This window comes from Equus quagga, chromosome 11, assembly GCF_021613505.1.
Source record: "Equus quagga isolate Etosha38 chromosome 11, UCLA_HA_Equagga_1.0, whole genome shotgun sequence".
Taxonomy (NCBI): domain Eukaryota; kingdom Metazoa; phylum Chordata; class Mammalia; order Perissodactyla; family Equidae; genus Equus; species Equus quagga.
In genome coordinates, this window is record NC_060277.1 from 63,698,353 (window position 1) to 63,723,933 (window position 25,581).

General features: G+C 50.3%; 1 protein-coding gene across 2 annotated transcripts; it reads left to right on the forward strand.

The window, feature by feature from the left end:
• Positions 1–5,967: 5,967 nt before the first annotated feature.
• On the forward strand, positions 5,968–21,620 carry PIRT (phosphoinositide interacting regulator of transient receptor potential channels). Of its 2 annotated transcripts, none has more exons than XM_046674418.1 (2): positions 5,968–6,329; positions 17,847–21,620. In XM_046674418.1, the coding sequence occupies exon 2, from the start codon at positions 17,874–17,876 to the stop codon at positions 18,288–18,290; it is 417 nt and encodes a 138-aa protein (XP_046530374.1). In that variant the 5' UTR covers positions 5,968–6,329; positions 17,847–17,873; the 3' UTR covers positions 18,291–21,620. The 2 variants fall into 2 exon arrangements, with proteins under 2 accessions (XP_046530374.1, XP_046530375.1); XM_046674419.1 differs by lacking the exon at positions 5,968–6,329 and adding an exon at positions 9,875–9,961.
• Positions 21,621–25,581: the final 3,961 nt, after the last annotated feature.

Here is a 25,581-nt window from a genome sequence, read left to right on the forward strand (position 1 = left end):
TGACACGAGCCCACGCTAGACTTCACCAAGGCCTCATCCTAATTGCCCAAGGCACAAGAAGGTGCCGCCATCTTAGCAAGAGAATCTGGGACACAGTGCAAATATTAACAGAAGAATTGCTTAAACACATTAGATATAATTTCTTTAGAATCTTTCTCATGTCCAAAATTCTATAATATTAGAAGTAGAGGGGCTGGCCCCGTGGCAGAGTGGTTAAGTTCGTGTGCTCTGCTGCGGTGGCCCAGGGTTTCGCCGGTTTGGATCCCGAGCACAGACATGGCACCGCTCGTCAGGCCACGTTGAGGCCGCATCCCACATGCCACAACTAGAAGGACCTGCAACTGAAATATACAACTATGTACCAGGGGGGATTATGGAAGATAAAGCAGAAAAAAAAAAAAAAGCAGTAGAATACTTGGTTAGAACACACACAAATTTTAGACTGGATTCCTTATATTCACTACTGAATGCTTGGGAATTCATAAAAGGAGAAACTGAAAAGTCTGTGCTATGCCATAGCCTGTTCCCTCTGTCTCCTGATCAACACCGCCATCGCCAACTTGGCCTCATGAAGCAGCATCACCTCCACCATCACTACCACCTCCACCTCTACTCTCATCACCATCACCTCCTACAACACCACCACCACACCCATCATCTACACCTCCACCTCCTCCACCACCGCCTCCACCTCTACCACCACCTCCATCTCCACCACCACCTCCATCTCCACCACCACCTCTACCTCCACCACCAACACCACCTCTCTCTACCACCACCACCACCTCCACCACTTCCACCTCCACCTTCACCACCAACACCTCCATCCCCTCCATCATTCTCTTTTCTGGCTCCTCCGTGCCCTTCAAGGCTCATCTTAGCCATCACCTCCTTCGGAAAGCCTCTCCCTTCCATTCCAGTCACCACTCTAGGCCAATCTGTTTTAAGATGATCCTCCTTTGTCTTCTCAAAGAGATTTTCCTTCCGGATTGGAATTGTTGGTTAGGTTGCCTTTCTTTTGCCAATCAATTCTTTTGTACAATCAATAAATTGTACAGTTCATCGAGGTCTTCTCTATTTTCAGTGCCTAGTCTAAAATATTCCTAGCATATAATAGAGCCACAATAAATATTTGATGAAGCAATGAATACATAAATCTTTTAAATTATTCAAAAGCTAGAAAGACCTAATTCTTTGGAATTGTGGTAACTATTTTTGTGAGATTGTATTTATCAGCAAACAGTATGAAGCTGAATCTTCCAAGTTCATGTCCAGTGTTAATTAGCAGGCCAGAGACGGGTTGCTGGGCAAGGCGTGACAAGGTGTATCACGGGAGTCAGCTTCGGATAGCAACACTACCTAAAACTCACCACTAGATGGCAGCCTCACCCAAGGAGCAGGCGGCTTTGCCCTCTGACCACACCCTGCCCCAGGCAATCCAGGTCCTGGGTATAAGACCAACGGTCCACTCAGCACCAGTCTAGCTCCTTCCAATGACTCAGACCACCAGAGGAGGACGGTAGGTCCTGGCAGGTATTGATTGCCGTGGGAACCACCCCCCCAAGACGTTCTTTCCTCCCTACTCCACTCTCTCTTGTCGCTGTAAACTCTACCCGTCCCTTCATCCTTCACGTGCGCAGCTCCCCCATTCCCCACCCCCACAGTATGAAATCCCCTTGGCCTGCGTAGCGCCTCCGATTCCCCCAGGCAGGACCGCGCCGGGCTGCAGTCTTCACACCATCTGCTCAATCAATATGTGCTGAGGAAGAACACTTTCTTCCTCAAGGATCTCCTTGAGTGTCCCCCAAGGAAATTAGGACATCTTGAGACCTGTCATGTATGAGAGGCAGAAGCAGACAAGGAGGAAGATAGACAGAGACAAGGAAAAAGAGTCAGAAGAGACAAGAAGAAGGAGAAAAGCAAAGACAGAGGCAGCTGGAGAAAATGCCTTAAGAACCTTGGCTCTAGGATCTGTGTGGCTTAGAGAGAAAGATGCTGGACCCAGTCAGAGAGACCGGTCAGGGAGACACTTACTTAACTGGGTCAAGAGAACCAAGGGGGCCAGACCAGGTGAAACTTAGGGCCACTGAGTGCCCCTCCTGCAGTGGCACCCCTGATGAGACAGGAAAGGAAGCGGAGGTGAACACGGAGGGCAGCCGGTGGAGGTGGCAGTTCCTCCCTGGGGCTGCCTGATCTGATTCATTGCTTTGCGTGACTTTCCTGGGCCCTAGGAACAACAGGCTGCTCTTCCCCTCAGAGGGAGCCTAGGGCCTTGTGGACCAAGGAGACCTCCTCTCCCCAACAACCACCCAGATCCCACGGGCTGGAGCCCCGCCCACCAGTTGGAATGGGAATCCCCCCTTTACCTCCTCCGTCTTGTATCATGCTCTGCCCTTGGCACAGTCTGGGCCAGAAGCAGCATCACTAGTTGCGGGGGGGGGGGGGGGGGGGGGGGGGGGAACAGGACATGATGGACTCCCTCTGAGCATATTCTCCAAAGGCAGTGATTTTTTTCTGTTTGTTTTTTTAAAATAATGAGCTGCCATTGTAGTTATTAGACTATGATAAAAAGACATTGGAGCAAACAGTGTGAAAGACAAGGGTGCTGCATAGCACCTCCGCATAGACTTGTAGACCCCGCAGCCACTACATGGCCCCACTGGCCCCCTCCCTTGCTGGCACCCAGCCAGGCTCCCTCCCCAGGATTAGAACCCAGCTCCCCTCTGGACTGGTGTTGGCAGGAGACGTGGGGCCCTGTGGAAACTCCTGCTCAGCGAGACCCTGCCTCTGAAGAGGACTCAGAGCTGGGAGTTCATCTGAGCATCCCTCTTTGTGGGTCCCCGTGACCTGATGTGAGAGGCAGAGAAGAGAGGGCAGAAATGAGCCCTGCCTCCGAGTCTTCAGTCTTGGTGACCTGTGCCGGCATTACAACCAAGAGGCACACAGACAACACGGCCCTGCCCGTGGCACGGAGCTGCTGTGGCAGACAGACAAAAGGCCTCTATAAATTGTCAGGTCCCTTGTGAATGTTCACTTGGCCGTTTATCCCACAGTGACTGGGTGCCTCTTCTGGGCCAAGGTACTGTACTAGGATCCCGGCTACAGAGGAAATCTAGACACGGCCCTTGCAGAATAGAGGAAAATGTTAAATGACACCATGAGGAAGCAGCCGGCCTAGTTCAGAACATTCTCTAAGTCAGATGATCTGGTGTTTTCAATAACTAAATGGTGTGAACAGAGTAGGGAGTGGCTGTGAGAGATGGAATGTGGCTGGGGGACACGGCTGCTAGGAGTGATGGCCGGCACTTGTTTGGATTCTGCTTTATGGAAACCTGACCATAAAAAGATGCTTTTGAGACAATTAGGACATGTGAATGCAGACCAGGTATTAAGAATGTGGATGGGTATTAACATCAAAGAATGTTTAAATTTCATGTATGATTATCATGGCATTTTAGCTGTGATTTTAAAAAGAGAAAGAAAGGAAGGAAGGAGGCCCTTGTCTGTTGGAGAGACACATCTCCACTCACAAGGATGTCTGGGATTTGCTTGCAAATTCTCAAAAAAAAAAAATGTAGGAGGGAGACAAATAAAAAAGAATGAGCGCTGGTCATTGTTGAAACTGAATTGGGGATACATGAGGATTCATTAGATAACTTTTTTTCTATTTTTGCGTATGTTTAAAATTTTCAATAATAATCTTTTTTTATGCAGAAAAAGCATTCCAAGGAGTTTGGGGACTGTGGAGAGGGGGCAGAAAATCGTTGAGAAGTGTAACAGGGCAGAAGCACTGTGAGCACCCGAGGAGGGGCTGTGAACCAGGGTGGGTGGGGGGGGGGAGGTTCAGCGTGAGGCCAGATGGGGTGGGTTAGCAAAACGAAGATGGGGGGGAAGGGCCTTCCAGAAGGAGAGCCGTGTGCACAGGCACAGAGGCTGCCCACGTCCCCATGAAGGTAACCAGTTAACCCCGGTTTACTTGGAACTGGTTTAGCATTAAAGGTCTGTGTCCCGGGAAACTGGTGAGTCCTGGGCACCCCTGCCTGGCTGGTCACCACATCGGACCCTTCGTGTTGGGAACATGGAGCTAGTGGGGGAAGGGGCAGCATAGCTGAGCGGGAGCAGCTGTGAGCTACAGGAGGATGAACGGGCACTCGGAATAAGAGGGCCGAGAGCCTCACCCAGGCAGGGCCCTTCCCCACCGCACGCGCAGCAGCACCCTCCCCTCCAGGACACGGAGTGACCCCCCCAGGGTCCGAGCCTACTTCTCACACTGCCTGCTGAGTCCTGCAAGGGAGGAGCCTGCAGACAGCACAGCTTGTACCCTGGACACTCTCTCCTAGAGCCCAAATCCCCCCATAATTTGCATATATACATGTGCACTTATATACATACCAACTATATATAGGTGTGCATATATATATATGTATTCATTAAGCACTTGCTATGTGTGTTTTCTTATTTAATCCTCACAAAAACTCTCTGAGATAGCAATGATCACATCCACTTAATAAATAAAGACATTAAGACTCAGAGTAGTGATTTGTCGGAGGCCAAATATAAAGATAGCAACATACCTCACATACCTACCTCAAAAAGTTGTGCAGGGGAATGAATGAAATATTATACATGTAAAGTGCTCAGCCTGGTGCCTATTTAGCAAGAAGTGCTACATAAAGGTTTGTCTCACTGGTGGCCGTTTCTACTCTACGCTGTCTCACCCTGCAGAGGGTGGGGGAGAACGCAGAAGTCTGAACGTAGGAAAAAATAATTTGACTATTTGCATTGCAAAATAATTCACCCCAGGGTTTCTTCACAAGCCAGGCCATTTGATTTAACAGACTGATTCGAGCATAAAGGCAGAGGCATCTACAGCAGCGCAGCAACATCCTCAAAAGCTTCAAAATCAACTTCCCTGGGATGCTCATCACTGCCTCCTTTTCCCCATTTTCCCCAAGCGGAGGATACTCAGCCTTCACAGAGGAGGACAGAGAGAAGCACTCTCAGCTTGATCCCCTCACGGCAGCTCTGTGGATGGCTGGCCCTCCCAGCTCTCTGCTTCTCTGGCCATTTATCACACATCAACCTCTGCAGAGCCTTCCCAGTCTGGAAATGTCCCATTCATTTCACAAGTATGGCGATTGAGATGCCGGAGATGGAAGAATCCCCCTCCCGCCTTGGCCTTCCACTTGCTGGATCATTCCTGGGAGAACCTCCCCTACAGAGCACAGAGGATGCCCCCTAGTGTCTGTTGCCAGTAGCAAGGACCCTCCCTCACCCGTGGCCAGAGCCAGTGAGAGGCAATGGCTTCTTGAATTCTCAAGTTAGTGTGGAGAAGGGCAGGGCCGGTCTGGCTTCCAGGATCTTAGGGAATTTTGTTGGCATCAAGGCACCCATCAGCATCTTGAGAACGGGCAACTCAACACCCTACACACAGCTTCCCAAGCACAATTCCACAATCATTTTCAGAGGCAGAAACCCCTTCTCTCTCATTACAGTGATTTTCATCTTTCTCTTCTCATCACCGTAGCAGCAGGCATCCCACGGAAAGCCACAGGTGCATCATCAGGAAGGACGGCAGAAGCAGGGTGAACATGCTGTGTCGCCTCCAGTTTGGAGATGTCTGGTCCTGGGGTAGGACTGGGCCCTGTGTGCTCATCTTACCCTCTGCTGTGGGCTCCTGGCATTCTGTCACACAGGGTGCCCACCCGTAGGCATTGGGAAGTTCCCAAAGGTATCCCTGCCATCTTGGACCCAAGGATGTTAAAAAAAAGGTCTACGCGTGCCCTCCCCAGCATCCAGAACAAGCAGAGTTCCCAGGTCTCATGGTCAAGGCCTGCACGGAACAGAGTTGGCACGGCCTCTGAGTCATCCACCCTCTGACACCCCATCACCACCACACATTCCACCAACCCAGAAACTCCGAGTCTTCTGATCTCTGAGCCTCGATCGAGAGAAGCAGCCCTGCCCAGACACCAACCTAATGCACATCTCCACCAAAACCTGAAGACAGTCTGCAGGGGAGCTTCATTAATTTTTCACAGGACTCATCTCACAGTGGCTGAGCAGGGCTGAGACAAAGCCACGTTCGGAGTGCCTGTGCCAGCAGCCCGCAAGGGGTTAAGCCATTAGCCCATATCCTGGTGAGCTCATCCCCGCCGGAGCCTGCTCAGTGGCTGGATCCGCTGCACACACCGACTCCTGGATGGGGCCGGGGAGGCTTTCTCTGGCTGGGATGAAGAACTTGAGCAGAAACTCATTGCCGGCTTCCTCCCTGTGCGAGCTGTGTGTGATTCCCCGGTCCGCTGCCCTTCCCCGGGACATCGAGGACAGTAAGTAAGGAGAGGCTCCGTCCCCTCTGCCCTTCCTTCCATTTCCCTGGAGGAACCAGCTGGTTTTAACTTTCCTTTCGAGTGTGTCGAGTCTTGAACTGGAGTTGGAAGGCAAACGAGAAGGACAGGCAGCGGAGATGGGGCTGTGCCTTGGGAAGGGGTAAACCAGCCACCAGCAGGCTGGAGGGACTCCTCAGGGAGCATGGTGGCAGGGGAGGAGGGGGCGGTCCCTGCTATGCACCTGGGAGAAGGGAAGCTGTGTGCGGACAGCTGCTTCAGCCCTGTGTGTATAGCATCTAGGCTTCACCCTCGGCAGCCATTTCGGGAAAGAGCTGAGCAGGGACCACACTCCCAAACCTGGGCAGAGGCAGGAATAAAAAGCCAGACAGGGAAGCCCAAGGCCCCTTGCCAGAGTGCGTGGGCGGGGAACTCAGACCCAGACCGCCGTCCTGGGCATCCCATGTCAGACCTCAGCGTCTGGCGATCCCTCCCCGCTGCAGGTGTGGCAGGCGCCCAGAGCAGGTGCCAGGAAAACAAGTTGCAGCATGCTGACTGGGACAGGCTTCATCGCAGAAAGGGGAACGAGGCAGGCATGTGTAAACACGGACAAGATGTGTAGGGCGAACATGCGCCACCGGGACCAGGCGTCTGGGGAAAAGCAGACATTATCGCCTGAGCTGTTTTTCCACCTTGTTCCTGGGCAGGGCCCGGGCACTGACTGTGTGGCGTGAAGAGAGAGTTGAGCGGCACTGTCTAGGCTGAGTGTGACCTTTGGAGAACTTCCCTTCCTAGAAGCACTGTGAGCAGGTGACAGATGGGTAGTGGTGCTGTGGTGACAGCAGCAGCGTATTCAGAAACACTCTGGCCTTTACGTTATCAGCTCAGGCACTGGGCCCCACTCACCGTCTCAGAGGGATGGGCTCACCAACTGGGTGTCTCACTGAGGGTAGGGCAGCGACCAGTATTTACAGCTGGGAGGGGCGTTGTTGGGGACTCAAGTGGGGAGAGAGCAAGACCCTCCAGGTCTCAGGAATTTCGAAAACAAACCCGTGCTTGCAAGGGTCTTTCTCAGGAGTAATCAACTGTGTTAGTTCTGCCTCTCGCATTTTATAGCCTTCCCTCCCGCTGTCTCCCACCAGACAACCCTGCTCTCCGGGCCCAGCCTCCCAGCTGTGAGGCGATGTGCCCTCTCTCTGCTTTCTGTCCTTGCCATTCCCAGAATAGTCCCATTCCTATAGGGGAGGAGAAGCATGCAAAGGGACAGATAACCCCAGCTCAAACACAGGGGGCCTCTTATTAGGGGTTGGCTAATATTACAAGGATGACCAGTTCAATTCGAATTTCTCATCGACAACGAATAAATCTTTGGTATATGGATGTCCCGTGCAATATTTGAAACGTTCTTATACCAAAAAAAAAGCATTCTTTGTTTATCTGAACTGTAAATTTAACTGGACATCTTGGCATCTTATTGGCTAAACCTGGTAACCTGTTCATATGACAGTCTTCTGGCACATTCACAGGAGGACAGGGGCAGAGAGGGGCTGCAGGGTGAGTGCAGAGGTAAAGATGAGCAGGTCTAGAGGTGGTGGGATGCTAGGAAGGAGGGTAGTGAAGAAAAAGAGAGGGAAAAAGCCAGGGCTCCATCCTTGAGAAGCACCATGCAGTATAGAAAAGACCAGGATTTGGGGTGAGCAGCAGCGAGCCTCGGTACCCTCAGCTGCGGAATGGGAATGATAAAAAAGAGCACAGCCCTCGTAGAGCCATGAGGATGAAAAGAGATGCTCCAGGTGGAGAAAGGGGCAGGCACCAGGCGTTTTAGGCCCTGTCTGGATGATGGTGGTGGTGACTCGTGTCCACTGTGTCACCGGCCTCTTGCTGCTCTGCTGACCCCATCAGGGTCCATCAGCCCCCAAGTCCTCAGCAGCCCCACCTAGCAGTCCCAGCCTAATCCCTCACCGGGGAGCTACCACTAGTTCTCTCCGCTGCCCAGGCCCCATTTCACATCCTCTCCGATCACCGTTCTCTCAGTTTGAAAAGAAAATCAAAATCCTCCCAAAGGGGAGCAGGAGAGACTCAAACCCAGGGTCTGGAGCCAGTCAGGCTGCAAAACTCCCCCTCCCGTCTTGGCTGGCTACTCACCTGCTGAGTAACTTTGGGCAAGTCCCTTGGCCTCTCTGGTCCTCAGTTTCTTCACCTGTAAAATGGGGTAATAATTGCCCCTTCCTCAGCATCTTGTTGGGAGGATGAAAGGAGGTGATGCGGATAAAGCACTTAGCATGGTTCCCAGCACACAGTGAGAATCTGATAAATGGCAGTTACTGTCTGAAAACTGTCTGCCCTCTCCAGGCACACTGGTTGCTTCTTCTGCTCTGGAGAAGCAGCTGAGGGTACCTGGGAGACTTCAAGAATGTCACCCAGCAGAAGGCAATCAGTCTTGACCAGGCGACTGGTCCACTAGAGGCCAAGGAGGGGAAGGGAGGGGAGCGGGTCAGCAGGTCCGCCCTGCCCCCTCACAGCTGTGTCTGTGTTTGCCTCCTTAGCTAGTCCCATCCTTTGGCCCTCGCTCTAAGATCAGAGGGTGTCGTTGACAACAGTTGGGTGGCAGGGAACGGTGACTTGATGTTGCAGTGCTGGCTGGGCTCTACCCTGCCATGCCCCAACCGGAAACTGCAAGGAAAACAAATCCGCAGGGATGAGCTCTGTTTCACAAACCACCTGCAAAGCCCTCTCCTTCCTCTCCTGCGACAGCTTCCCCGTTTATTGAATCATTCACAGACGCTTGCTGAGTCCCGAGTCTCAGCAAAACACTGAGCTGCCAGTTGGAGCGCATGGAAGGTGAGGGGGCCCCAGCCCCAGCGCCTCCCAGAATCTGGGAGGGGAGGAAGAGCTTCCAGTCCCGCAAGCACAGACCCATATGTGGTTGTCTCCAGGGCAGTAGTTGACTTATTTCCCTTTCAGCTGCCAGTCCCGGTAAGTGGTGCATTTTAGACACTGGGGAGTCTCCGGGAGGCCTCAAACCATTTAGTCCTCATTATCTCAGACACTCACGGTTGCTCACCAGCTGGCATAATCCACACACACACCACCAACCATATACTGGAGGAAGGATATGTGAGCCAATGAGAAAAAGCCAGAATGTTCCTGCCAGTTCTCCCCCTTCTTGTTTGAGACATCGCTTCACCTCATTTGTCAGCGACACCACTGAGCGAGCAAATGTGTACCCCAAGCAAGGAAATGTGCCTTCCCCGAGCTCCTCTGCGGAGAGGGACATTGTCTCGGTTGAGTCTATAACCCCGTGTCTAGCAGAGGACAGCACACAGGAGTTGATCAAAAAGTGTGTGTTGTGTAGTTGGTGAGCACTGTTGGCTGAGCTCTGTTTGGCAACCTGGCAACACAAGACCAAGAGCCAAACACTGAGAAGATGTATGTAGGCAGAGTGTCCAATGAGTGGACAATTACAAATACCGGGTAGATAAGTAGACCGGTTCTAGCAAGATTAAGAGACGGTCCCTTCTGGATATATTCATCCGGCCAACCAAACCCAATCTTTGCTCTGTCCAGGGCCCCTGGCCCCTGAAAGTGTGTTTTCCTTCAAGGGATGGTATCTTTCCAGAGACAAGGTGAAAAAGGTAAAATTCTTGTTCATTCTCTTTCCCTCTCTCTCCGCACCTCTCTCTGTCTCTCATGTCCATGTCCGTCTCCTGTGCCCAAGTCCTAGCTTCTCCAAGAAGCACTTCTCTTCCTCTGGGATCTCCTCTTCCTCAGAATCAGTTACACAGTCTCTCCTGTAAGAGCCAGGGGACTCTCTCACCTCACAGATCTCTCTTTAACCCCTTTGCCCTATTTTGAGGTCACTGTGCCCATGCCTACACCCCTATTTTCTGGGGTAACAGTTTCCTGCCCACACCCTGACCCTGGATCCCTCTGTTCCATCACACGGCTTCAACCATTATCAACATTCTGCCTTTCTTAGTTTAGCTATGCTCCCCACCCTGACCCACTCGATTATTATTATTAAGGTTCTTACAGCCCTTTTTTGTGGGGTGTAATTTACACACATTGAAATGCATAGATCTTAGTGTGCCAAATTGACAAATGGGTCCCCCACGTAACCTTCACCAATACCATGAGATAGCACATTTCCATGCACCCCAGAAAATCCAAGTTAGTTCCTTTCTACCCCCTAAAATCACTGTTTTGAGTTTTGTTACCTTAGATTCGTTCTTAGAAGGTTCCAGAATGCCACATAAATGGTAATATCCAATATATGTACTCTTTTATATCTGACTTCTTTCACGCAGCATGTCTATGAGACTCATCCATGCTGTGTGTGTATCCGAAGTTCCTTTTTGTTGCTTGATACTAGTCTGTTGTGCAAATATACAACTCTTTGTGTTTCGTTCATGGACATGTGGGTTGTTTTCTGGTTTGGGCTGTTATGGATAAAGCTGCTATGAATAGTCTTAAATCAGTCTTTTGTGGACAGTTTTGTTTTAATTTCTCTTGGACAAATAAATATCTAGGAGTGGATTGCTAGATTAAAGGGTAGGTGTATGTTTAACTTCATAAGAAACTATCAAACCTTTTTCTAAAGTGTTTATGCCATTTTATGTTCCCACCAGCGGTGTAAGAGAGCTCTGGTTGTTCAACATTCTTACCAACATTTGGTATTGTGAGATATTTAAATTTTAACTATTCTAGTGAATGTGTGACTGTATCTTCTTGTGGTTTTAATTTGCATTTTCCTATTGAACATCAGTGTCAAGCACTTTTTCATGGGTTTCTTGTTTATTCATCTTCCTTCATAAAGGGTCTGTCCAAATCTTTTGCCCATTTTTAAAATTGGGCTGTTTCTTTGTAGGTTTATTAATCAGATATGGTAGTTCTTTATATATTCCAGATACAAATCCTTTGGCAAATTCTTCTCCAGTCCATAGTTTGCTTATTCATTTCTTCATTTCTTCTTAGTAGCTTTTAATGAGCAAGAGTTTTAAATTATGATGAAATCTAATTTATTGGGGTTTTTTCTTCTTGGTTCTTGCCTTCTCTGTCCAGTCTAAGAAATTTCGCCTGCCTCCAGGTCACAAAGATATTCTCCTATATTTTCTCATAAAAGCTTTATAGTTTTAGCTTTTATGTTCAGGTTATGTCTATAGTCCATCTTGAATTAATTTTTGTTGATGGTGTGGAGTGGGGTCAAGTTTCATTTTTTTCCATGTGAATATCTGGTTGTTTCTGGGCTGGCTGCTGCAGATTGTGGGTCAGAGTCCTGTTTTTACATATGGTCTGGCTGTTGTCTATCTCTATATTCAGTTTCTCATTTATTATAAACATTTGCAAACAAACAAAGTAGAGATAGTCATATAATGAACTTCATACATCCATCACCCAGATTTAATAATTTTTAGCATTTTGTCATATTGGATTGAGAGTTTGATGTTGTCCTGTGAACCAGGGCATGATGACATTTCATCCCTGTCTATTTCAAGATCCACCTCCCTATCTAAAAAGGCATTTTCCTATGTGTGCACAATATCATTTTTATACCAAATACAAATTTTAAATCCTTAATGCCATCTAATACCCAATCCATATTCAAACTTCCCTAAAATTAGCCCAAAATATCTGTTTTGCTCTAGTCGGAATCCAAGGAAAGGAACGTATTGCATTTAATTATGTATTTTAATTATCTTTGTTTAAATATTTTATTGATGTTTAATATACATACAGAAAAGGAGTCATGTCACGAGTATATAGCTCAGATAGTACACACCCATGTAACCAGCTGTAGCCAGGTCAAGAGTCAGAACGTGCCCGGCCCCCTGCAAGTCTCCAGCGTGCCCGGCTCCCTGTCGCTAACCCCGCCAAAGGTAAACACTCTCCTAAGCCCTCATAGCAGTGATTGTCTTACAGGTTTGTGAATTTTATGTGAACAGACGCTCAGTTCATGTACACGGAATTCTGTGTCAGTGGAGATGTGTCTGGCTTCTCTGGGTCAGTGAGATTCATGCGTGTTCATGCGTGGAGCTGTTGTTCTTTCCTTCTCATTGCTGCGTGGGCTCAGACAGGGTCTGCCAGCCTGCAGCCGGCCCATCCCTGGTCATGTGCTACAAATGTCTCCACCCACTAAATCTGCCTCCTGAGACTCCAAGCGTGGCCTCCGGGGGAGAAAGGCCCACCCTCCCTTTGCAAATTGCTGCCTGGAGCACTGAGGCAACATTCAAATCTGCAGTCAGTCCAGGAGGCCTGGCGCCTCCAGCTGTCCCCTGTCTCCTCCACAGGCCCAGCCCCTCAGGCCTCAGGCCGTGTCCACTTCTGAGGTGTCAGGGACCTTAAGGGAAGGTGAGTGTGTTTAATTTTTAGGGCTGCTGTCACAAATCAGCACAAACTTAGTCACTTGAAACAACAGTTTCATTCATCTCTCAGTTCAGGAGGCCAGAAGTCCAAAATCAAGGTGTTGGCAGACTCGTTCCTTCTGGAGGCTCTGGGGGGAATCCATTCCCTGCCTCTCTCCTAGCTTCCGGCAGCTGCTGGCAACCCTCTGCGTTCCTTGGCTTGTAGAGAGAGGGCTTCAATCTCTGCCTCCCTGTCTTCACGTGGTCTTCCCCGTGTGAGTCAAATTTCCCTGTCTGTTAGAAGGACTCAAGTCATTGGACTAGTCTGTTCGAGGATGATCTCATCTGGAGAGCCTTACCTTAATTACATCTGCAAAGACCCTTCGTCCAAATAAGGTCATATTCTGAGGCTCTGGTGGACAAGTCAACCCACTGCAGGGACTGAGGGATCCTCTGAGGCATTCAAACCGAATCCTAGAAACTGAATCCAAACTTGTAAAGATGGCTCTTCTCACTGGACTAGCCCCCCAGGGGTTACCTGGTCCCTCAGAGCAGGAGTGCTGGGGCCACGTCTCTTCAGCACCTGCCGGGGGTCAGGTGGTGTGCCAGGCACCATTGGTGGAAGATGAGTAAACCCAGCCTCAGCCTTGGGGCAGTTTGCAAGGCAGGAGGGAGGGAAAGGCCACATGGAGCAGTGGTTCTCCTGAAATGGATTTTGCCCCCAAGGGGACATTTGGCAATGTCTGGAGACAGTTTTGATTATCATGACTGAAGGGGGGAATGTGCTAGTGGCATCTGGTGGGTAGAGACCAGGGATGTTACTAAATATGCTACAATGCACAGGACAGCCCCCTGTGACAAGGAATTATTGGGCCCCAAACGTCAATAGTGCTAGTGTTGAGAAACTCTGGTACAAGAAAAAAGTAGAATCTTTTAGGACTTTAATAAAATAATAAAACTCATACTGCCCCTGAGTTGGTGATTTTCAGGAAACCTGGATTCTCAGAATTCAAGTTTGATTCACTACCTATGGACCTGTCTAAAATAGCTAAGGAGTCCCTTAGCCCAACTTCTTCATTTTGCGGATGAGAAAACAGGAACTGAAAAAGAAAATAATTATAATAGCAACCGGGGCCATCTCTTGAGCACTTCTAGGGCACCACACAGTGTAGTAGTGTTTTATGAAATCTGATGGTCACCACAACCCTATGGGGCAGAGACTTTATTATCCATATTTTATATAGTAATTCTCAGGGGGTTAAGTAAACTGCCAAGGTCCTACAGCTTATAAGCGGCAAACTGGGTTCAAACAGTGGTTCCTCTGATGTCCAGGGCCTGGATCTTTCCATCAAGCGCACACACTGCAAGTACGTTTAGTGACTTGCCGGAACTGGGAGGAGTGCTTCTTCCCAGCACAGTGTTCATTGCACAGCCCAAGCCTGCTGCCCACTTCTGTTTAGAGCTGCTCCTGCCTCCTGCCTCCTGAGAGAGGGAGGGAGGGAAGGAAGAGAAGGCTCTCCCTTGCTCAGGGAGCAGAACTGCTTCTCCTTCACTCACTGCCCAGAAAATGAAGCCCTGTTGGCCCATTCATTCTGCCAAGGACCCGCCCGACTTCCTAAGTCTATCAACCAAATTAAAGCTTCCCAGTCTGTGGGATTTCATGGGCTATTACAGTCTAGGTAGATGATAGATGATAGATAGATAGATAGATAGATAGATAGATGATGTCTACTGGGATGCCACCTTTTTATCTTGGCAAGTATAGATACTAGCAAAAACCAATGATCATCTTCCATCATGGCCATTTCATAAAATGAAGAATATTGCAATACCAAAATAAGGAAGGACATAATCTCAGAGCAAAAATAGTCCTTTAAATTAAATAAATATAACATAATGAAAAAGTTACAACAGTGTTCTCATTTCTCTATTATATAGTGAATCACCGTACAATTACCTATCTATGACATTCCATATTCAGTGGGAGTTTACTTTACTGCAGGATGAAGCCCCAAGTGAAAAACTCAGGAATTCTCCTAGTTGAAGAACCCTGAGTCCTGCTGTCAGGACCAGCTGTGGTCTAGTGCAAGGAGCTTTGAGTCCAAAGACCTTGACCTGAAGCCCAGCGCAGCCACATATTGGAGGGAGGGTGGGGGTACCCTTTGGCCACACTCCTGAACCTCACTAGGTCTCTGTCTCTGCCCTTGTAAGATGGGAATATATGAATGACTTCCTCGCAGCGCCAAAGAGTCTATGTTAGGCACTCCCAGTAAGGTCCAGTTAGTCCCGCCTTCCCCTCTCAGAATCCACGTGTCCATTATTCCTGGCAGTGGTGTCCGCCTCTAGTTTCACACTTCCTGCTCACGACACAGTGGCCTCCTCACACCCAGACAGCAGCTCTCACAGGAGCAGGTCCTTCCCCCATCCAGCCCGGCTCCCCTCTGGCACAGCTGAGGATGGCTGCATTCATATTTCTCCATCACAACATCTCCAGCATCTGAAGGCAGCAAGCCCTTCTGCCTTGAGTCTTCACTGCAAAGTGGTGGAAATGGCTACGGAGAGAGAAAATCCTGCTGAAGACATCAAAACATCCACATAAGAAACCAGGGGGCGACAACCAACACAAGTTTCTGGCCAGGATTTTATAACACGATTTATGATCCCTGCCCTACTGCCCGCCCGCAGGAGAAAAGGTCACTTTAAATATGACTACTTAGCTCATGCAAATATACCACAGGATCGACAGGGAAGTGAACGAGTGTGTGCCTGTACTTACAAAAGCACGTCTGTCACATTTTTCAAAATCTTTGGAAGCAGAGATCCAAATATCCTCCCTCTAGGTGAGCGAACATGAATGCTAATATCGACATTCTGAAGGCAGGGAGACTTTACAATTCCTAGTTCCTCCCTGTCACAGGGGAGGGACCTGTGACTGCCTGTTCTAGAAAGCGGAGAGTGGGAACACTAGTCCAGTGGTTCAGGCCCGAGCTGCTGTGCGGGGTGGAGGGGGTGGGGGTGGAGGGGATTAAACTTGAAATTGACATTGTAGGAAGTGTTGAAGGAGAGACCATTCACCACAGGACCTTCTGTGGGTGGACGTGCCCTGGTAAAGAAGAGCGGCAGCTTCTGGATTGTTGGGGTTTGGGAGCCGCCAGCTCCAGACACCATCTCCTTTATCCCCAGCTATATTTCCAAAAGTGCACCCCCCTCCATATCTGGGTCTGACTCTAGCCCAATTCGGGGTGGGGAGGGGGAACCCATTGTGACTGGGATGAATAGTCCAACTTCCCAAGAAATTTCACTTGGAAAGAAATCTCTCCCATCCCGCTCAAAAAGAAGGACATTCAGAAATGCTGATTTGTGGGGCCCGCGGTGGTCCAACAGCAAACGTGAAAGAGGAGGTCAGAGGAAGATTTGACTCCCTGGAGGAGGGAAGAGTGGAAGCCAAGGACCAAAGGCAGTTAATCTGAGGAGGGAGAAAGAGCAGAGGCTGCTTGAGGAAAGTTCTCGCAGGCAGGCAGGGCCCCGCAGAGCAAAGTGGGGGGAATTTTGGATTCCAAGACAGGAGGAGAGGGTGGCCAGCAGGGTCCCAAAGAGCAGCCACCACCGTGCTTACAGCAGCGGGCAGGCACCAGGCTCCCACCAGGAAGAACTGAGTTTGTAAAGAAAGCTGGATCTAGTGACCATGGCAGGGAAGGAGGGAGGGAGGGTGAGAAGGAGGGAGGGAAGGGGGAGGGAGGGAGGAAGCAGAAAGGAAGTTGTTTACTCACGTACTCATTCAATTAAAAGTAGACAGAATCTCTAGGGTAGAAAGCACTGTACGAACCCTTTGGAGACAACTCGAAGATGACTCAGAGATGTCTGGGTAGAGATCTTTAGGCAGGACACCTGGGCTCTGTCGGCCTCCCCTTCCTCATACACACACACACACACACACACACACACACACAACTATCTAATATCAGGAAAGAATCTAAAATCAGTCATCCATATCTTATTGCCTTATTGCAAATATACAGGCATTTGCACTTGAGCCTGCCTTTCCCTTGATGGAATGAAAGGTTTTCACTCCGTGTTAAAGGACCTTGAGCTAGCACGGCTCTGGCGGAGAAGTATTTGGCAGGTGAGCAGCTCTGAAGATGCCCCGCACAGATGACCATCTACCTCCTGTGTGGGGGACCAGGGGATGAGAGAGCTCCAGTGACCCAGAGGTGCGCAGACGGGCTCTGGATGAGAAATCGGAACGGGGACTCAGGCTGGATTCCGTGTCTTTACAGGGTTAAGAACCGGAGGGTGGGAATCTGACTTGCTGTGGTTCATGTGGGGGGTTGGGGAAAGGGGGCATTTAGATATAGGAGGGTCACACTCTGACCCTGAGGCATCACTGCCTGTGCTGACAAAGCACAGCAAAGCCCAGGCTGCACTAAAAGATGTCCTCTAGCCCGCACACAGCCTGGCGCTTTAAGAGCAAGGACGGACTGGGTTCAAGTGCAACCCTGGCATTTCCTCACCCTGTGATAAACTGCTGCACCTCGCTGAGCCTTAGCCGTCTCCACTGTCACCTAGGACTAATGCATCATTCACAGGGTTATTGTGAGGTCTCGAGTTGATGAAGGAAGTGTTTAGTGCCATGTCTGATACACGTGTGTGTACACACACACACATTTATGTATAAAATATCACTACTCTGATAGGCAAACAATAGTATTTTGGGGGTGCTTGCAGTATGCTAGATGTTGCTCCAATGCATTACACGTCTTAACTCATTTAACCTTTTGAAAATCCTATGAGAGAAGTAGTATTATTATCCCCATTTTATAGATGAGAACGCTGAGGCACAGAGATGTTAAGTAACTCACTCAAGATCACACAGCTAGAAAAGCAGTGGGGTCTGAAAATACATTATAGCTTTTGTTAGTTTTTTAAAGGGCATCACTGTTCCCTGTTTAGAACACTAAAAGCAGTTGATTAGAATGATATAATATTTATTTCTCATAAGAAAAAAACATATCAGCCTGAGTGGTTTCTTATTTCTGTGGATCTCACCTGATTTCCCTTTTGGCTTCAGCACAAAAACCTTGTATCGCCCTCCACTGAGAGCCAGCTGGAGACGGATGCTGCGAACAGGAAGGATGTGTGAAGATTCCTTCAGCTTCACCTCTGCTTCTAACTGTTGCAGGTTACTGGTGCTGGGTCCGAAGAAGCCATGACAATGGAGGCTGTCCCCAAGAAGGCCTTGGAGGTCGATGAGAAGTCTCCAGAATCCAAGGACCTGCTGCCTAGCCAGACCGCCAGCTCCCTGTGCATCAGCTCCAGAAGTGAGTCTGTCTGGACCACCACCCCCAGGAGTAACTGGGAAATCTACCGCAAGCCCATCGTCATCATGTCCGTGGGTGGCGCCATCCTCCTCTTCGGCGTGGTCATCACCTGCTTGGCCTACACCCTGAAGCTGGGTGAAAGTAGCTGTAAGGTCCTTAAGATGATAGGGCCTGCCTTCCTCTCGCTGGGACTCATGATGCTAGTATGTGGGCTGGTGTGGGTGCCCATCATCAAAAAGAAACAGAGGCAGAGACGGAAGTCGGTTTTCTTCCAGAGTCTCAAGTCCTTCTTCCTGAATCGCTGATGGCAGCCTCACCTTCTGTCCTCCCCATCATCCTGCCACCTCAACCAGGAGAAGGAGATCTGACATTTAACATCTCCATCTCCTTGGTGGGATTTGCCATGAAACTGATGCAGGCACATCCTCTTCCTGGCCCTGTGGGAAAGAGAGAGCTCAGGGCTCCACCCTCCTTGCAGCTGGGGGATGGTGCTGGATGTATCTCAATTAGTCTCTCTGTTATTACTTAGATCCTGGCCGCAGCCATTCCCTTTATGGCTCTCATTCCCTGCCCATGCACCCAGGCAGCACTCATCTAACTCTCTCTGCCAAGCGCTATGCATGTTGGGAAATTCCTTGGGGTGGGCTATGCCCCAAGGACAACGTCCTGTTTACATATCTGAGTGCCTGAGCTGGATTCTGCATTTGCATCCTTTTAGAACCGAAACTGACCAACAGAGGTCTTTCACAGAAGAGAGGGGAGGCTGAGTTCTGACCCACTGGGTTTGCCAGTCCAGCTCCCTTCATGGGCAAGACACTGACTTAGATTTCAAGGGACCAGACCAGTCACAAGTATGAAACATTCCAAACACTGACAGTGAAGGATGGCTGGGGGAAAACACTTTCCGAGAATGCACATTCCCCTGGACATAGCTCTGGGAGTTAGCCAGCCAAAGAAGTTCCCAGGTGTATAGTATTTACACCAGAGGCAGTGGAGTGGGCTCGGGGGTGTCACAGTCTCCCCTTGACCTTCTAACTCCTTCTCCTTGACTACTCTCCCCACCAAACTGGCCAATTAGCCAAGGACAAGTGCGTGTTGCCCTAACTTCCTCTTTCCCCTGATCCCCGGCTCTAGAACAGCAAGATGGAGAGCTGCAGAGGGATTCCGTAAGATTGTTTTCTCCTTACACCCATGGAGAATCAAAACCAAGAAGATCAAATTCCACATTTGAAGGGTGTGCAGGTTTCCAGAGACGGAATTCACTTTCGGAAATCCCCCCCTCTGCTCTCCCTGTCCCCACCCACGAAACAAGCCAACATTTGAGTGCCCTGCTCTGGGCCAGGCCCTGGGTTGGGAGCAAGACAGATACGGTCCCTGCTCTCATTTTCTTTCCAATGCAAGGACCACAGCCAGGCCAACAGGTGATTGGAATACCCCATGCTGAGTCCTTGATGGGGACAATGTGGGTGGGTGTGGGAACACGAAGGGGGCACCTAACCCAGACTTGGGAGAGGACCCAGAGATTGCTAGAGCTGTCTCATCCAAACTGAGGACAAAAGGAAAGATAAGAGTCTGCAAAAAGGGGAAAGGAAAAGCATTTCAGCAGCAGGAATGGCCTATGCAAAAGCTCAGGAGAGGGAAGGGAAGCATGATAAAATTAGGAAACTGCATAGCAGCTTCCCAACCTCCCAATGTCCCGTCTCATCCCCTCTTGGCCTGCATTCCCCCTGCTCCCCTAAGTGCCCAGTGCAGCTTCTCAGGGCACATTGAGGGCCTCCTGGCATGCATGGTAGAAACTGGAAGGGTTTCCAGAGGGCCCACCACACAGAGAGCACTGTGAGGTAAGTCCTCCCCAAACCCGGGCTTACCTGTAACAACCAGAGGCCCTCAGGTGTAGACCAGGAGGGGTACCTGTGAGAAAGCTAGCCACCATGCTGCCCTGGGCCAGGTTTGAGGCCAAGTGGGGAGCATTTGATAATAAGGTATGAAAGGAAGGCATCCTGCCCTGTAACCATCATTGGCTTGAGGTGACTCCCATCACTGCTCAACCTTCTGCCCTGCCCCGGTCACCATGGCAACCCCTTTCTCTCTAACAGGCCTCCAGGTATCTCCATCCTTCATGGTGGTTCCACATGCAGAGTCAGAACCTCACCTTGTTCCCTCTGCATCATGGGAAATTCCATGGAGGCAGGTACCTGTGACATGGGGACAATCCCTGCCTTACACCACCTGAGGACCCAGAGATCAGGGAGCCTGTGGACTTTGAGCCTCACCCAGATGGCCATGTCTTTCGTTGAGACAGTGTGGCAGGGTCCTCTCGCCCACCAGTCTCCTGCACAGGTGCTCAGGACCAATCTTGGGGGAGTTGCAAGTGTTATGTCACTAATTATAGTTCTAGTGCCTCAAGTGACAGGGCTTTCAGATCATTGCCCTTTCTCTGACATAAAAGCAGACTCAATACATCATCCTCACATTATAACATCGTCCTCACGTTTCTTGATGCTGTCTTACGTGGAGCAAATGGAGTGGATTCCCCGCTAGCTCGCTGGAAACCCACACTTCCCAACAGCTTGTAGTCTGGGCACAGCTGTGGGAGGAGGACCCAGGTGGGTGCTGCCACTGGGTGTGTCTTAGGGCACGGAAGTTTGGGGACAGCCATGGCTCTAGAAGGCGTCCACGTTCTGGACTCGCTGTGCAGCCTGCAGCAGTACTCACCCACATTCTCTGCTCCTCAAGCTCAGTTGCTTAGAAAGAAAAATGAGGAAAAGATTCTGAGGAAAGACCCCCAAGCATCATTCGACCCCACTGGGACCCCCCACGTGAGTGTGGGCCTAGGAACATGCCAGCATCGTGCTGAGGGGCCTCTGCAGGAGACCGTCACCACGCGGAAGGCTGAGGGAAGAATGTGCCTGCTCTGTGCATGCAGCCCATGCCAGAGGCCATGTTTCTGGAAAAAAGCATCACCACCCTGACTCTGTTCATTCCCATGGATGAGAGACAGGCCCAGCATCCCCATGTTTGGCTAACTGGACTGCATTATCTCACCCACAGCTGCTCTGTTTGGGAAAGTCCGATTGAATCTGAGTCCTAAGGGAATTGATGTAATATCGAATTGTGTTCTATTTAGCAGTGTCTGCTGTGTTTTCATTCCATTCCATCAGGAATTCCAAGACTATCCACTAATTCATTCGTCTCCAATGCCCTCTGCCATGGTCACATGTCCTCCGCCCCCTCCCCAGAGAGCTGTCTGGGAGAAGGGGACAGTGCGGGTTTCACGCACGGCTCCTCCGGTGCTTCATAGGAGCTGAGGGCTCTTCTCTGAGATGCTGACGGGGCAGACAGGTCAGAAGCTCCTGACTCCTTCCATCCTCACAAGCCCAGTAGAGAGACCCCAAAAGGGATATGGAAAAGAACCCTCCAGAATTAATCAGTGGTCCAGGGGGAAGCAGGGTGACCTCAGGGTCAGCCTGTCAATGTCCCCATGAACTCAGGCAAGCAAGCACAAGAAGGGGTGACAGTTCAGCTCCCAAGACGTCCGTGGCCTCCTTCTTCCTTCTAAGCCCTTCTCCCTTTCTCCTGGTCAGTCTCTCTGCTTTTCTGTGTCTTCAGTCCTGGCCCTTCTCTGCTTGGCTCCCCACCAGACTCACCATGTCCCTGGCTTTCTGCTGGCTCCAGCTTGTTCTGTCCCTAAAGGAAAAAGAAAGAGGATGCTGCTGGGTCTGGACAAGTAGCCACTATTTTATTCCATCTTCAATTCCTGCATCATTGCAGGAACGCCCCATTCCCTCCTGTCCCCAACCTCCGTCACTTCGTCACTATCTCCAGATCCTCAGATATCAGAGGTCCCTGGAAAACTAAAACCCAGAGCCCCAAATGTGTCTGATATTCAATGTGTGCAAGGGGACTGCCTGAGCACATACCTGGTGAGGCTTCTGGGCGACAGGAGCTGGGTGCCCTGGGGGCTTTGTGGTGGTGGGGGAGGGCGGGGGAGGGCTGTGAGAAGGGAGTGGGGGAAGAGAAGACAAGTGGCAGTTGGCAAGGACATTCTGCAGTGGTGTCTGAAGAGCAGAGGAGGGGCCTGGGCTGAAAGTAACGAACGTTTCTTGGGTGCTTGCTGCAAGGCCATTTTACAGGCGAGATAATTGAAGAAGAGGGACACCAAGCCGGGACAACGTCAAGCCAGGACTGAAACCCAGGCGGTCTAGCTCAGAGGCCACACCCATCACCCCCACCCCCCCATTCAGCTCTCCAAAGGCCTCCAAGGGGCAGCAGAAGACACCAGGGTCGTGTGGCAGGCTCCAGGCTGCAAAGCGGGAAAAGCGGGTGTGGAGCTGGGGTTGGTAGACAGGCGGGGAGGACTAACCAAGCAGGGGCCCAGAAGGCCAACCAGGAGAGTGGGCAGGTGCCAGGAGGAGAGGACAATAGGAGCCACCAGCCAGGAAGGAACCAGCATTCTGAGCACCTCCTAAGTGCCAGGTGCCATGAGAGGGGCATTCACATAGTTTCTGTTTGTGCGCCCCCCCGTCCCCAATCGTTTGTAGCACGTTTTACAAAGAAACAAGTGGGGCTCAGGAAAGTAAGTTACTTGCCCCGGGTCTCACAGCCCATAGACAACAGACCAGAGATGTAAGCTCAAGGCCGCCTCCAGAGCTCAGTGTTCTCATTCCCTGAGCTCCTGGTTTTAGGCCATGAGAGTGTTCAGAGGCAGGAATGGGGGGTCTCTGACTGCCGGCACAAGGTGACACTGTCAGCAGGCTGGCTTTAGTACATCCAGCTTTCATCCCACAGGCCAGCTTTCCTGCTGGTGAGCAGGAGGCTTTGGAACCAGCTAACACTGGCTGCCACGACTTCACATCACATCGCAGGCCAAGTTCAAAACCCCCTCAAAAATTTAAGATCCCCTCCCACAGGGATGCTCAGAACCAACGGAGCGGTCAAGATCCAATGTCACTTCTCAAGCGAGCAAAGCTGCTGAACCCCAAGCCTTTCTGCAGGGAGAGGTGCTGTGGGCCTGTTCTCCCTTTCTCAAAAGACCCTCCCTCCCTCATTCATGACTAGAGAGAAGTCACTGAGAAGCCTTGGGCCTGGTCCCTCCTTGGACCGGCTAAAGCAGGTCATCACCCATCCAGGTCCTACCTGCTGCCTCACCCCAGAGCCCTGAGCCTGTGCTCCCAGCACCCACAGGGAGTGGTGGGTTCCAGTCTGAGGTTCCATCTATGCAGATGGCACACAGCTCCAGGGGCCACAGCAGCAGAGCCAGGCCCTGGCACTGTGTAGTCAGCACCCTTGGGTCTCCAGTGGGAGCCTGCTATACCTGAGGGACCAGCAAGTGTCACCCTCCAAATGAAGACCATCTTCCACTGCCCAGCAAGGCCCTCTGGCAAAACCACCAAAGTGGTTGCACAGAATTGGAGGAGCAATTGCCAACAGTCTCTCAGATAATTACGTTGACCAAGTTGGGCTCATCTTCAATCAATAAATAAATGTCAACGTGAATAATGGTCATCTTCCTGTGGGGTTGCATGGCAAGAAACTGAAAGAGAAGGGAAGCATGATTCTATTATGGTAGCAGTTGCCTGTCATCCTCCAGGCCCCTAGCCCTCCCTCATTTCTCTGATCCTTTCTCAGACACAGCCTCTGGATCCATCCCTGGGAGCAGTCCTAGGCCAGCATTTCAATCCCCGAACACTGACCATGCACCAGACACCTGAACTGGGGATACGGTGATCAAGACATGCGCTTTAGGGGCTGGTCCAGTGGCGCAGCGGTTAAGTGCACACATTCCACTTTGGTGGCCTGGGGTTCGCCAGTTCGGATCCCGGGTGCGGACATGGCACCACCTGGCACACCATGCTGTGGTAGGCGTCCCACTTATAAAGTAGAGGAAGATGGGCATGGATGTTAGCTCAGGGCCAGTCTTCCTCAGCAAAGAGGATTGGCAGCAGTTAGCTCAGGGCTAATCTTCCTCAAAAAAAAAAAAAAAAGACATGCTCTGACCTCAGGAAGCACTCAGGCTGGTCCCTAGAGGAGAGAACCAAGGGAATAAATCATCATGCATTATAACAGGGATGGACGGAAGCAGTGGGTGCTGTGGGAGGACAGAGGATGGACACCCAAGTCAGTCCAGCCCCGGTGAATCCTTTCCAGTGCTCTGGAATAGCGCTGTGCCAGGTTTTCACATCATGGGTGGGAAGGAAGAGCCTGGAACCAGAGGACAGGAACAAGAGGGGATTGGGAGTGACCTTTGGTTGGGGCAGCAGGGGACGCTGGAACATAAAAAGCCACTGCCCTTGGATTATATTCACTACTCTATTTTATGGTCTTGCTTTTCACGGCTTCCTGCAAGACCTTTCCCTCACAGCCTTCAAATGTGTTGTAAAGGTGCCAATTTTGAAGAATATGCTTGGGGACATCACCTTCCCCCACCTAACTACACTTGCGTCCTGAGGCCTTGCCATCACAGAAACGGCAGTGTGAGTTTGTCCTTTCCTGGGATGTTGGTCTTCTTCCCTAGACCCCGTCTCTCCTCATTCTGAGACCTCTCTGAATGACTTCCTCCATGACGATGGCTTTAATTATCCGCTGTGTGCTGGTGACTCCCTAAATCTGTCCCCATCTGTCTAAATGCCTCCTGGACAATGTGGTAGCTTCCTATTGCTGCTGTAAAAAGAAAAAAATCCTAAATTTAGTAGCTTAAGACAATCAAATTTATTATCTTACCATTCTGGAAGTCGGAAGTCCAAAATGGATCTCACAGGGCTAAAATCAAGGTGTTGGAAGGGCTGCATTCCTTCTGGAAGCTCTATGGGAGAATTTGTTCCTTGTTTTAGCTGGCTTCTAAGGCTGCCACTTCCTTAGCTTGTGGCCCCTTCCTCCGTCTTCAGAGCTAGAAATTGCATCAGTCTGACCTCTGCTTCTGTCGTCTCATCTCCTTCTCTGACTCTCCCGCCTCCCTCTTTCACTTTTAAGAACCTTGTGATTATATCGGGCCCACCTGGATAATCCCAGATAACCTTCCCGTTTCGAGATCCTTGTATTAGTTTGCTCAGGCTCCCAGAACAAAATACCACGGACCAGGTAGCTTAAACAACAGACCTTGATCTCACAGTCCTGGAGGCTAGAAGTCCGAGATCAAGGCGTCAGCAGAGCTGGTTTCCTCTAAGACCACTCTCCTCGGCTTTTAGATGGCTGCATTCTCACTGTGTCTTCAGTCTTCCCTCTGTACGTGTCTGTGTCCTAACTTCCTCTTCTTATAAGGACACCAGTTATAACTGGATGAGGGCCCACCCTAACGATCTCATTTTAACTTAATTATCTCTTTAAAGACCCTGTCTCCAAATACAGCCACATTCTGAGGTACGTGGGGTTAGCACGTCAACACAAATTTCGGGGGACGCAATTCACTCCTTAACTTAATCACACCTGCAAATTCCCTTTTGCCATGTAAGGTAACCTATTCACAAGTTTCAAGGATCGGAGCATAGACTTCTTTGGAGGCGATTATTCTGCCTACAACAAAACCTTCACCTTATTACATCCAGCAGCTTAAATTCAACCTGCCCCAAAACAGAACTGGTCCTCCTCCTTCCACGTCAC